Genomic DNA, 12,553 nt, shown 5'->3' with positions numbered 1-12,553 from the left:
ACCCTGGTGCCTGGGTCTTCACTGCCCAGCATCATGTACCGCCCTCAGGGGGTGCACATACCCCTCCCACACCCCTGGGGGCAGGGTGACGGCGCATCGGCCCCTTGTTCCCATTGCAGACGCTGCCCCCACTGAGCACAGGCCTCCAGGCCAGCCTTGCCCTGGCTTAGCTCTGACGGTGTCTGGGGTCTGTGCCTGCCAGCACGGCCCCACAGGGCACTGCCAGGCTGGGATGCCCCGCCGGCTGGGGCCTAGGTCTGTCCTCCTGGGGGTGTGGGCTGCAGCACATACCTGCACGCTGTAGTGGGGAGTTGGGCTGGCATGGTGGGCAATGATGGGTTGGTTAAAGAAGTAGGTCGGGGGGGTGCTCTGCAGGGTGAAGACAGGGGTGGGGATGCTGGTCTCGTTCTGGCAGGTCAGGTTGAACTCCACGATGATCGTGCCCGGTCCCGCGCTCTCCATCACGCTCACCGTGGTGGGCAGGCCGGACAGCACTGGCACAGAGAGGCACGGAATAAGCCTGCCCAGCCTCCGCCACAGCGGGGACCCACAAAACCCCCAGATCATCAGGGACAGCTGGGTGTGTGTGGCTGCACCTGTGCCCAGGGGTGCCTACACGCACAGGGCCTGGGTCAGGCCACCCCACACCTGTGCGGGCTGTACAGTTAATGACAAGTGAGAAGAGGGGATAGCACTGTCCGGGGATGTGGGGGAGCCAGGGGGACAGAGTGAGATGGGGAGCACTGTCCAGGGCGGTGGTGGAAGAGAGGAAGCACTGTCTAGGGGTGCGGAGGGAGATGGGGAGTGCTGTCCAGAGGGAGGGAGAGGGATTGCTGTCCAGGGGGACGGAGGGAGAGGGGGAGGGCTGTCTAGGTGGGAGAGGGGGAGCACTGTCCAGGTGGAGGGAAGGAGAGAGGGAGTGCTGTCCAGAGGGAGGGAGAGGAATTGCTGTCCAGGGGGAGGAAGGGGGATCGCTGTCCAGGAAGATGGAGGGAGAGGGGGAACACTGTCAGGGGGAGGGAGGGAGAGGGGGAGTACAGTTTGAGGGGGACAAAAGGGGAGGGGGAACACTGTCCACGGGGCTGGAGGGGGTGGGGGAGTGCAGTCGGAGGGTGTGACCTTATGAGTGTAATATATCTCACTGAAAGGTGACACAGAGTCAGAAAGAGTTAATTAACTCACAGACTGACATGACCCATGGCCGAACTTTAAAGAGTTGTTAGGATCATGGGTAGTGATCAATGGCTCCATGTCTAGTTGGCAGCCAGTATCAAGCAGAGTGCCCCAAGGGTCAGTCCTGGGGCCGGTTTTGTTCAATATCTTCATTAATGATCTGGAGGATGGCATGGATTGCTCCCCCAGCAAGTTTTCAGATGACGCTAAACTGGGAGGAGAGCTAGATACGCTGGAGGGTAGGGATAGGATACAGATGGACCTAGACAGATTAGAGGACTGGGCCAAAAGAAATCTGATGAGTTTCAACAAGGACAAGTGCAGAGTCCGGCACTTAGGACGGAAGAATCCCATGCACTGCTACAGACTAGGGCCCGAATGGCTCAGCAGCAGTTCTGCAGAAAAGGACCTAGGGGTTACAGTGGATGAGAAGCTGGATATGAGTCAGCAGTGTGCCCTTGTTGCCAAGAAGGTTAACGGCATTTTGGGCTATATAAGAAGGGGCATTGCCAACAGATCGAGGGACGTGATCGTTCCCCTCTATTCGACATTGGTGAGGCCTCATCCGGAGTACTGTGTCCAGTTTTGGGCCCCACACTACAAGAAGGATATGAAAAAATTGGAAAGCATCCAGAGGAGGGCAACAAAAATGATTAAAGGATTGGAACACATGACTTATGAGGAGAGGCTGAGGGAACTGGGATTGTTTAGTCTGCAGAAGAGAAGAATGAGGGGGGATTTGATAGCTGCTTTCAACTACCTGAAAGGGGGTTCCAAAGAGGATGGATCTAGACTGTTCTCAGTGGTAGCAGATGACAGAACAAGGAGTAATGGTCTCAAGTTGCAGTGGGGGAGGTTTAGGTTGAATATTAGGAAAACCTTTTTCACTAGGAGGGTGGTGAAGCAATGGAATGCGTTACCTAAGGAGGTGGTGGAATCTCCTTCCTTAGAGGTTTTTAAGGTCAGGCTTGACAAAGGCCTGGCTGGGATGATTTAGTTGGGGATTGGTCCTGCTTTGAGCAGGGGGTTGGACTAGATGACCTCCTGAGGTCCCTTCAAACCCTGATATTCTATGATTCTATGAAGATATGTAAATGAATAGAGCTTTGAAATGCAAGCCTGCATTGTTAGAGATAGAAGGGTAACTGTTTGCTCAGGTCTTGTGGTGTAAGCAAACAAGTCTTGTCTATTACTATGGCTTTGATTCAAAGATTAAAAAAAAAAGGAGTATTAGTATTTAGGAAGACACTTGAGTGAAATAGTATTATTGTCTATATGTCTCTTTGAAGGTTGTGGTAACGTGTATCTGAACTGTTTAACGGATAAATTACCCTATGCTAATCGCCATGATGTTTGGGAGAAGGAAAGTTAAACCTATTGTTTTCTCAGGCCAAAAGTTTGCTGGAAATGTATAAAAACCCTGGGACATGATCCGTCTTCATCTCAGATCTGCTTTGGGTTTCAAGAAGGGGAATTCCTAAGCCATAAGAATTGGGATCCCCAGTCACTAACTGGAGTCACCCTGAATATGGACATTGGACTATAACCTATGAACTATTTCTAAAGGAACATTTGGCAACTATAAACTCACCATCTCTGCTATGTATCTGGACCTCAAGAAATTGAACTCAAATCTGTATGTATATTAATCTTTCAACCAACTCTCTCTCTTTTCTTTTTTAATAAATTTTAGTTTAGTTAATAAGTATTGTCTATAAGGGTGTATTTTGGGTAAAATCTAAGTTATCATTTGACCTGGATCTGGGGCTTGGTCCTTTGGGATCGGGAGAACCTTTTTTCTTTTTCTGGGGTATTGGTTTTCATAACCATTCAGCCCCATAACGAGTGGCACTGGTGGTGATACTGGGAAACTGGAGTGTCTAAGGGAATTGCTTGTATGACTTATAGTTAGCCAGTGGGGTAAAACCAAAGTGTTCTCTGTTTCGCTGGTTTGGTTTGCCTTGGTATTCAAAAGAACCCCAGCCTTGGGCTGTAACTGCCCTGCTCTAAGCAATTTGTTCTGAATTGGTACTCTCAGTTGTGTCCCATCAAGGGCAGCATCATTACAGAGGGGGCCAAGGGAAAAGGGGAGCGCTGTCCAGAGGCAGGGACAGAGATTGCTGTCTAGGGGGGTGGAGAGAGATGGGAAGTGCTGTCCGAGGGGGCGGAGGGTAGGGGGAGCACTGACCAGGTGGCGGAGGGAGAGGGTGTGACGAAGTGGAGATTCTCCCTTGTTATGTTATATGTGAGCCTATGTGAGTCTTACTGTTTTGCATGAATGCTGTGTACGCCTCAGTTTCCCTGTGCATTGCACCAATGTCTAGGTGGTGGGAATAAGGGTATGTGACTTTTGCGGGGGATGCTCCAGCTGCCTGCATGGATGCTATGGCCACCCCTTCACAACCAGAGACCCAGGAGGGGGATACGACCAGGTGACTCTTGGCCGGGGAAGCGAGACAAAGGCCGGAGGAGGAGCAACGGGCAGGGCAGGGGCCAGGCAGCTGGAAGCAAGTCAGTTTTGGATGGCTTGGGGCACAGGGGGAGGATCAGAGCCCTGGCTCTGGGCTCCCCTCCCACCCAAGATGGACTTGGCTGAAAGTCACTGATTTCTGTGCTAACAGGTTCTGTTCTACACTGTGTGCCCGTCAACTAATAAACCTTCTGTTTTACCGGCTGGCCAAGAGTCACATCTGACTGCGGAGTTGGGGAGCAGGGCCCTCTGGCTTCCCCAGGAGCCCCACCTAGGCAGACTCACTGCGGGAAACAGACGGGGAGTGCTGTCCGAAGCTGGCGGAGGGAAGGCGGAGCACTGTCTGAGGGGCATGGAAGTGGAGCACTGTACAGGGGAATGGAGGGAGTGGGGGAGTGCTGTCTGAGGGGGTGAACAGGGAGGTGGAGCTCTGTCCCAGGGGGCTGAGGAAGAGGGGGAGTGTAGGCTGAGGGAGTGGAGATGGAGGAGGAGCGCCATCTGAGGGAGCAGATGTCTGAGGGGGCAGAGGTGGAAGGGGAGCGCTGACCCAGGGGATAGAAGTAGAGGGGGAGCACTGTCCAGGGGTGGGAGGGGGAGGGGAGTGCAGTCCGAGGGAGGGGGGAGCGCTGTCCGAGGGTATGGAGGAGGAGGGGGAGCACTGTCTGAAGAGACGGAGGGAGAGGGGGCGCGCTGTCCGATGGGGTGGAGGGGGAGCACTGTTCTGGGGGTGGAGATGGAAGGGGAGTGCTGTCCGAGGGGGCGGAGGTAGAGGGGGAGCACTGTCCAGGGGTGGGTAGGGGAGGGGGAGTGCAGTCTGAGGGAGAGGGGGAGCACTGTCCGAGGGTATGGAGGGGGAGCACTGTCCGAGTGGGTGGAGAAGGGAGGGGGAGCGTAAACGTGGCATACATGCGCATGGGCACCCCTGCGGACACACACACACACCTGGGTGGGCGCACGCACCCCCGCACACACACACACACACCTGGGCACACACCTGGGCAAGCCGGGCACTAGGGCTGCTGGTGGCAGTTCCTGGCCACTCAGTTCTTACCTGTGGCACTGACGAAGGCCCCTGGAAGCAGAAGGAGACACTGTTATCTGGGATGGGTCGTGCCCGCCACTGCCCAGCCAAGACTTGCGGCTGCTCCCAGCCCCTGGCACACCTCCCTGGGTGGGCAGCTCCTCAACACTGACTGCACCCTGGGGAGACCCTGTCGATGCAATGGGACATTGGCTGCTCTGGCTCCCTGGGCTGGGGGACTGCTGCTGCCATGGGGCTCAGGCGGTGCTGGCTCCTTGGGGCGGGAGGGCTGCCAGTGACACAGGGTTTTGGCTGCGCTGGCTCCCTGGGGCAGAGCCATGCTCTCCGCCTTCCCTCAGCACCCTGGTAAGGGAGGCTGGCAGGTGGATTCCCCCTGTTACCAGGTGGGTGGCCCATCACTGGGTACCGAGCTACCTACCTGTGGCACAGAGGGCCAGGAGCAGCAGGAGGGACTGGTGCCCACATGGCCCCATGACTCCCCAAGGGGCAGTGCCGAGACTGGATGCAGCTCAGCTCAGCTCAGCTCTGCCTGCCCTTGTTTGGGAAGCCAGAGCAGGTTGCCAAGCTGTTGCTATGGATGCTGGGCAGCGCCAGGTGCAGCACTCATACACCCGGGCCCCAGCTGCACTCAGGGACACGCCGTCCACTCACACAGAGACAGCCCCAGCCAGGGCACCTGCCCTCAACCTGGGGTCTGTGCCTTCCACCCCATGAGCCTCCCCCAGCCCAGCCGAGCCCTGGTGTCTGCACCACCCACCCCAGGGGCCTCACCCCGCCCAGCCAAGAACTGTGGTCTGTGCCCCCCACCCCAGGGGCTCCCCCAGTCCAGCTGAACCCTGGGGTCTGCTCCCCCTGCTCCAGGGGCTCCCCCAGCCCAGCCCAGCCCTGGGGTCTGAGCCCTCCATCCCAGGGGCTCCCCCAGCCCAGCTGAGCCCTGAGGTCTGCTCTCCTGCCCCAGGGGCCTCCCCCAGCCCTGAGGTCTGCACCACCCACCCCAGGGACCTGCACTAGCCCAGTTCAGCCAAGCCCTGGGGTCTGTGCCCCCACAACAGGGACTCTTCTCCCATGAGCACAGATTGAGCCCTGTGGTGAGGGGCCCTTCTTCTCCTCCCCTGCCTGTGCCCCAGGCCCATCCAACTCCTTGCAGAGACTGCTGGGTGGCAGGTTGATGGGGAAGCTTGGGCGTGGGGCAGGCCCACACTGATCCTTGACTCCCAGAGCCCTAGGAAAGCTCTGCCCAGCCCCTGCCCCCAAGCAAGCCTCCCTTGTGGGACTGCCTGTCCCAAGTAGCCCTCTTATGGGGCCCACTGCTCCCCTAGCTAGGCTGCACCAGTGTGCATGTGGGGAGGTACATAGCGGGCTTGGGGCACCATGTCCACTCCCCTCAGCCCAGAAGGAGCTGCCCCTGGCTAGGCCTTTGGATCAGTTCAGCTCATGCTTGGTTCTTTGGCTCCTTCCCCATAAGCTGCAATGAACGCCCAGCTGGGGCGAGGCAGGGCCCTGTGGGGCTCCAGAGCCAGGCTGGCCCATGACCCTGCCACGAGCATAAGCGCCAACTCTGCACCCACCGGCAGCTCCCCGCCCCCCCGCCCCAGCTCACCTCCACTCTGCCTCCTCCCCGAGCATGCCGCATCCCCACTTCTCCCCCTAGCTCCCAGCATTTCCCACTGCGAAACAGCTCTTTCATGGCGGCAAGTGCTGGGAGGAAGGGGGGAGGAGGGGGAACGCGGTGTGCTTGGAGAAGACGCGGGGCCGGGGCCGGGATTTGGGAAAAGAATCTAATAGGGGCAGGGAGGGGGTGGGATTGGGGCAGGGATTTTGGGGAAGGGGTTGGGACGGGGGCGGGGCAGGGGTGGTGAGGGGTCAAGCACCCACCGGTGCAGGGAAAAGTTGGCACCTATGGCCACAACAGGCTGAGCTGTGCCCAGGAGAGGAGAAAGAGCTGGCTTCTGTAAGAGGCTGGTTGGTCTCTCTGAGGACTGAGGAGGGATCAGAGAGGCAGAGCCCGAGACGAGGCTGGTGGGTTGCCCTGGCGTGACCAGCATGGATGATACTGAAACCTGCTGTCTTGATGCTGGCTGAAGGGTGGCCCAGGAACTCTGCATCTGACTAAGAGCACTCCTCTGTTTGAAACCACTTCCTGGGAGCACTGCCAGTACTGCTTGGCTGCCTTAGTCCAGGCAGAGGGAACAAGTCTTTCCCAGGAATCTGTCTCAGCTGCACTCGTTGTGCAGAGCTGATGGGGCGAAGCAGGAAGGCCTCAGTCCAGAGGCTTGGGGCCAGGTGATGGTTGTGATGAAGTGGGCATTGTCTGTAATATTTTTATGAGTCCTAGTTGTTCCTCAGTTTCCCCTCTATGTGGCATTGTTACCTACTGGGTGGAAAGGGGTTGTTTTCTCTCAGGGAAGATGGAAAGACCTAGATCTGGATGTCGCCTGACTATCTCAGTCTTAGGTCCCATATCAATGCTAATTTTGAGAATACAAGGGCAGATCCAATTGCCCAGACCTTGACACTTAGCAAGCATTGCCCCAGAAGGAGATGGACTTCCCTGCCTCTCACCACCAAAGGAGACAAAAGCCTGTGGCAGCATCAGGTGGGGGTGTGACGACATGGGGATTTTCATTTGTTACGTGGTATGTGAGCCAATGTGAGTCTTTCTGTTTTGCATGAATGCTGTGTGTGTCTCAGTTTCTCTGTGTATTGCACCAATGTCTAGGTGGTGGGAATAAGGGGGTGTGACTTTTGCAGAGGCTGCTCCAGCTGCCTGCACCAATGCTCCAGCTGCCCCTTTGTAACCCTGAGACCCAGGATGGGGATTGTCAGGGTTCCTTCCCCACTCTGAACTCTGGGGTACAGATGTGGGGACCCGCATGCAAGACCCCCTAAGCTTATTTTTACCAGCTTAGGTTAAAAACTTTCCGAAGGCACATATTCCACCTTGTCCTTGAACAGTATGTTGCCACCACCAAGTGATTTAGACAAAGAATCAGGGAAAGGACCCCTTGGCGTCCTATTCCCCCAAAATATTCCCCCAAGCCCTACACCCCCTTTCCTAGGAAAGCCTTGAGAATAATATCCTCAGCAGTTGGTACAGGTGAACACAGACCCACCCTTGGATCTTAAGAACAATGAAAAACCAATCAGGTTCTTAAAAGAAGAATTTATTTAAAAAAAGATAAAAGAATCACCTCTGTGAAATCACGATGGAAGATAATTTTACAGGGTAACAAAAAGATTCAAAACACAGAGGATTTCCCCTCCAGGCAAAACTTTAAATTTACAAAAAGAGGGATAAACTTCCCTCTTAGCACAGGGACAATTCACAAGTTAAAACAAAAGATACTCTAATGCATTTCCTTGCTATTACTTACTATTTCTGTAATATTAGATGTATATTCAGTGGGAGCTGGATTACTTGCTTGGTCTCTCCCTTTGTCTCTGGGGAGAACACACCCACAAAGCACCAAACAAAAGCCTTTCTCCCCCCCCCGCCTCCCAGATTTGAAAGTATCTTCTTTCCCCATTGGTCCTTTTGGTCAGGTGCCAACCAGGTTATCTGAGCTTCTTAACCCTTTACAGGTAAGGAGGGATTTTATGCTACCCTTAGCTGTATATTTATGACAGGGATGCGACCAGGTGACTCTTGGCCCAGGAAGCGAGACAAAGGCTGGAGGAAGAGCAATGGGCAGGGCAGGGGCCAGGCAGCTGGAAGCAAGTCAATTTTGGATGGCTTGGGGCACAGGGGGAGGGTCCTCCCAAGATGGATTTGGCTGAAAATCACTGATTTTAGATTCATAGATACTAAGGTCAGAAGGGACCATTATGATCATCTAGTCCGACCTCCTGCACAACGCAGGCCACAGAATCTCACCCACCCACTCCTGCGAAAAACCTCTCACCTATGTCTGAGCGATTGAAGTCTTCAAATCGTGGTTTAAAGACTTCAAGGAGCAGAGAATCCTCCAGCAATTGACCCGTGCCCCATGCTACAGAGGAAGGCGAAAAACCTCCAGGGCCTCTTCCAATCTGCCCTGGAGGAAAATTCCTTCCCGACCCCAAATATGGCGATCAGCTAAACCCTGAGCATATGGGCAAGATTCACCAGCCAGATATCCAGGAAAGAATTTTCTGTAGTAACTCAGCTTGTGCTAGCAAGCTCTGTTCTATGCTGCATTCCTGTAGACTAATAAACCTTCTGTTTTACCGGCTGGCTGAGTCCCGTCTGACTTTGGAGTTGGGGTGCAGGGCCCTCTGGCTTCCCCAGGAGCCCTGCCTGGGCGGACTCGCTTCAGGAAGCACACAGTGTGGAAGGGGATGCTGAATGCTCCGAGGTCAGACCCAGGAAGGTCGAAGCATGTGAGCTTCTTGCTCTGGAGACAGTATGGTCAGAGGAGGCATGCTCCCCCAGAGTCCTGACTGGCTTCGTATGGAGTAGTTCCAGACCATCGCCCGGTGACTCTGTGACACCAGCACTATGTCCCCAGCTTTGGAACAGTCTCTGAGAGGAACTCTTCAGCGTGTCAGACTCCCTAGGGGTCTCACTCTTCCTCCTTGTTAGCCATGCGGCTTCACTGCCTCCTTAAACTGGACCTCTGGGTCTGCAGCCCCTCTGCTTCATCCTCTGAGCTCCAGCCAGCGAGTCCCGCTGAGACAGACCCTGATGGAGACTTGTCCACTCTGCAGGGATTGATGTACTGTGTTGTCCAAACAGTCAGCTTTATTAGTCACTGGACACACAGCATAGGCTAGCCCTCAGTTGGCACAGAGAACTGAAGGGTAAAACACAGTCTAATCTGGGTAGCCAGAGCCCAGCCAAGCTGTAGTGAACCCCACTGTGCAAGTTCTGTCTCCCCATCCATCTGACTCCTTGATCAGATGTCAGCTGTGAGCCCTGACTCCAGCTTCAGCCCCCTGTCATGGTGACACGTGCGATGCTCTGGAAAAAACAGTTACTTACCTCTCATAACTGTTCTTCAAGATGTGTTGCTCATGTCCATTCCAATAGGTGTGTGCGTGCACCATGTGCACGATCGCCAGAAAGCTTTTCCCCTAACAGTACCCGTCGCATCGGCTGTGGAGACCCCTGGAGTGGTGCCTTTATGATGGTGTATATAGGTCCCTGCCGACCCACTGCCTGCTCAGTCCCTTCTTGCTGGAGCACTCTGACAGAAGGGACGCAAGTGGGATTTGGAATGGACATCAGCAACACATCTCAAAGAACACCAGTTACGAAAGGTAAGTAACCATTTTTTTGTCTTCGAGTGATTGCTCATGTGCATTCCAATAGGTGACTTCCAAGCAGTTGCCAAGGGGGAGGGGTCAGAGTTCACCTGATTGCTGAGTGCAGGACTGCCCTACCAAAAACAGCATCATCCCTCGCCTGCTGGGTCATGGCGTAGTGTGAAGTGAAGGTGTGGACTGAAGACTACATTGCTGCCTTGGAGATATCCTAGATAGGGACCTGCGCCAGGAATGTTGCGGACGTCGCCTGCACTCTGGTAGAGTGCGCCATAAGCGGAGGGGCTGGAACTTTAGCCAGGTCATAGCAAGTCCTGATGCAGGACATGATCCATTACGAAATGCGCTGTGATGAGATTGGAAGCCCCCTCATTTTTTCTGCGATAGCAATAAAGAGCTGTGGTGATTTACGAAACGGCTTCGTGCATTCACTGTAAAATGCCAAGGCACATCTAACGTCCAAGGAATGGAACATGCACTCCCTGTTAGTGGCATGGGGTTTAGGAAAGAACACAGGTAAAATATATATCTTGGTTCACATGAAACTGGGATACAACCTTAGGCAGAAATGCAGGGTGAGGGTGTAGCTGCACCTTGTCCTTATAAAATACCATATAAGGAGGTTCGGAGGTCAGTGCTCCGAGCTCAGATACCCTTCTAGTGGAGGTTATAGCCACCAGAAAGGCCACCTTTCAGGAGAGGTAGGAGAGAGGACAGGTAGCCATGGGCTCAAAAGGGGGCCCCACGAGAGAGGACAGGACTAGGTTGAGGTCCCACTGGGGAACAGGCTGACGTATAGGGGGATAAAGTCTGTCCAAGCCCTTAAGAAACCTGCCCACCATGGGGTTACCAAACACTGACCCACCCACCGTTCCCAAGTGAAAGGCTGAAATGGCTGCAAGGTGTACCTTCAGGGATGATATCGCTAACCCTTGGTGCTTGAGATATAAAAGATAGTCCAAAATAAGGGGAATTGGGGCTGATTGTGGCTCAGTTCCCCTTTGTTGAGACCAAATGGAGAAACGCTTCCACTTAGCCAGGTATGTGGCTCAAGTGGAGGGTTTCCTACTTCCTAACAGGACCTCCCTCACTGAGTCCAAGCACTGAAGCTCAAGAGGATTCAGCCATGTAGCCTCCACGCCATGAGGTGGAGGGACTCCAGGTTGGGGTGTTGCAGATAGCCATGGTCCTGTGTGATTAGGGTCGCACAGACAGGGAGTGCTACTGGTCTGTCCACTGAGAGGTTCAATAACATGGTGAACCAGTGCTGGCGAAGCCATGCTGGCGCTATGAGGCTCAAGGAAGCCCTTTCCCGATGAGTCTTGAGGAGTACTCTGTGTATGAGGGGGAATGGCGGAAACGCATACAGCAGGTGACCCATCCATGACAAGTGAAAGGTGTCCACGGTGGAGCCTGGACTGTGGTTCAGGAAGGAGCAGAACCTCTGGCACTTCCTGTTGTGCTGCATCGTGAACAGGTCCATGTGGGGAGAGCCCCACCTCTGGAAAATTGAGAGTGCGATGTCCGGTCTGAGGGACCATTCGTGACCATGAAACAAGTGACGGAGGCAGTAGGCTAGCTCATTTTGCGCCCCTGGAAGGTGTGACACCTGTAGGTGTATAGAGTGGGTCATGTAAAAGTCTCACAGTACGAGGGCTTCCCAACACAGTGGAGAGGAGTGAGCACCACCCTGTTTGTTTATATAAACCCGCCACTCGAGCCACGTACCTGGCTAAGTGAAAGCGTTTCTCCATTTGGTCTCGACAAAGGGGAACTGAGCCACAATCAGCCCCAATTCCCCTTATTTCGCTGCAGTATTGTCCGTGAGCACTGATATGCACATGCCCTGAAGGCAGGCCTGGAATGCTTGGCATGCCAGGCAAACCGCCCTCAGCTCCCTTACATTGATATGCAGAGATAGATCTGTATGGGACCAGAGGCCTTGGGTTCTGATATTGCCCAGATGTGCTCCCCAACCAAGCACCGAGGCGTCCGGGACCAGGGAGAGCGTAGGTTGGGGTTTGGTAAAGGGTACTCCCGCACAAACCATCTGTGGTTGCAGCCATCAGTGGAGAGAGTTGAGAATCCAAGGTGGGAGGGTCACTATTGAGTTTAATGGGTCCCTGCCCGGTCTGTGCACTTGTGCTAACCATGCCTGGAACGGGCCAAAGGCGCAGCCTGGCATGCTGTACCATGTATGTACAGGCTGCCATGTGCCCCAATAGCTTCATACAATTTCTGGCCGTGGTTGAGGGAAAGCAGTGCAGGGTCTCAATAATGTCCGTGAGCACTTTGAAACGCAGTTCCGGAAGGAACGCCCTTGCCTGCATAGAGTCCAAGAGAGCGCCTATGAACTCTGTTCTTTGTGTGGGGTTCAATGTGGACTTGGGCTTGTTCAATATAAGACCCAGCCTGTGAAACATAGCCAGGGCCAGGGATATGTGTTCTGCCTCCCGTGCTTGGGACTTGACCTTGATGAGCCAGTCGTCCAGATACGAGAATACCTGCACATGGTGCTTGCGGAGGAAGGCCACCACGACTGCCATCACTTGGTGAACACCCAGGGGGCCACTGAGAGGCCAAATGGGAGCACCCTGAACTGGTAGTGCTGGCCACTGACTAGAAGC

The 12,553-nt window shown here is 54.6% G+C and overlaps 1 protein-coding gene across 1 annotated transcript in view; it reads right to left on the bottom strand.

The window, feature by feature from the left end:
• The window catches only part of CDHR4 (cadherin related family member 4), a 28,356-nt gene extending 23,122 nt beyond the window's left edge, over positions 1–5,234 (bottom strand). The window contains exons 1-3 of the mRNA XM_074959874.1: positions 5,104–5,234; positions 4,695–4,715; positions 292–494 (exon numbers count right to left, since the gene is read on the bottom strand). Of these exons, the coding sequence (XP_074815975.1) occupies positions 292–494; positions 4,695–4,715; positions 5,104–5,158 (279 nt within the window). The 5' untranslated portion in view covers positions 5,159–5,234. The remainder of the gene's footprint in view (positions 1–291; positions 495–4,694; positions 4,716–5,103) is intronic.
• Positions 5,235–12,553: the final 7,319 nt, after the last annotated feature.

This window comes from Natator depressus, chromosome 7 (genome assembly GCF_965152275.1).
Source record: "Natator depressus isolate rNatDep1 chromosome 7, rNatDep2.hap1, whole genome shotgun sequence".
NCBI classification, from domain to species: domain Eukaryota; kingdom Metazoa; phylum Chordata; order Testudines; family Cheloniidae; genus Natator; species Natator depressus.
The sequence above is the reverse complement of the archived record's forward strand: the minus strand, read 5'-3'. Positions and strand labels throughout refer to the sequence as shown.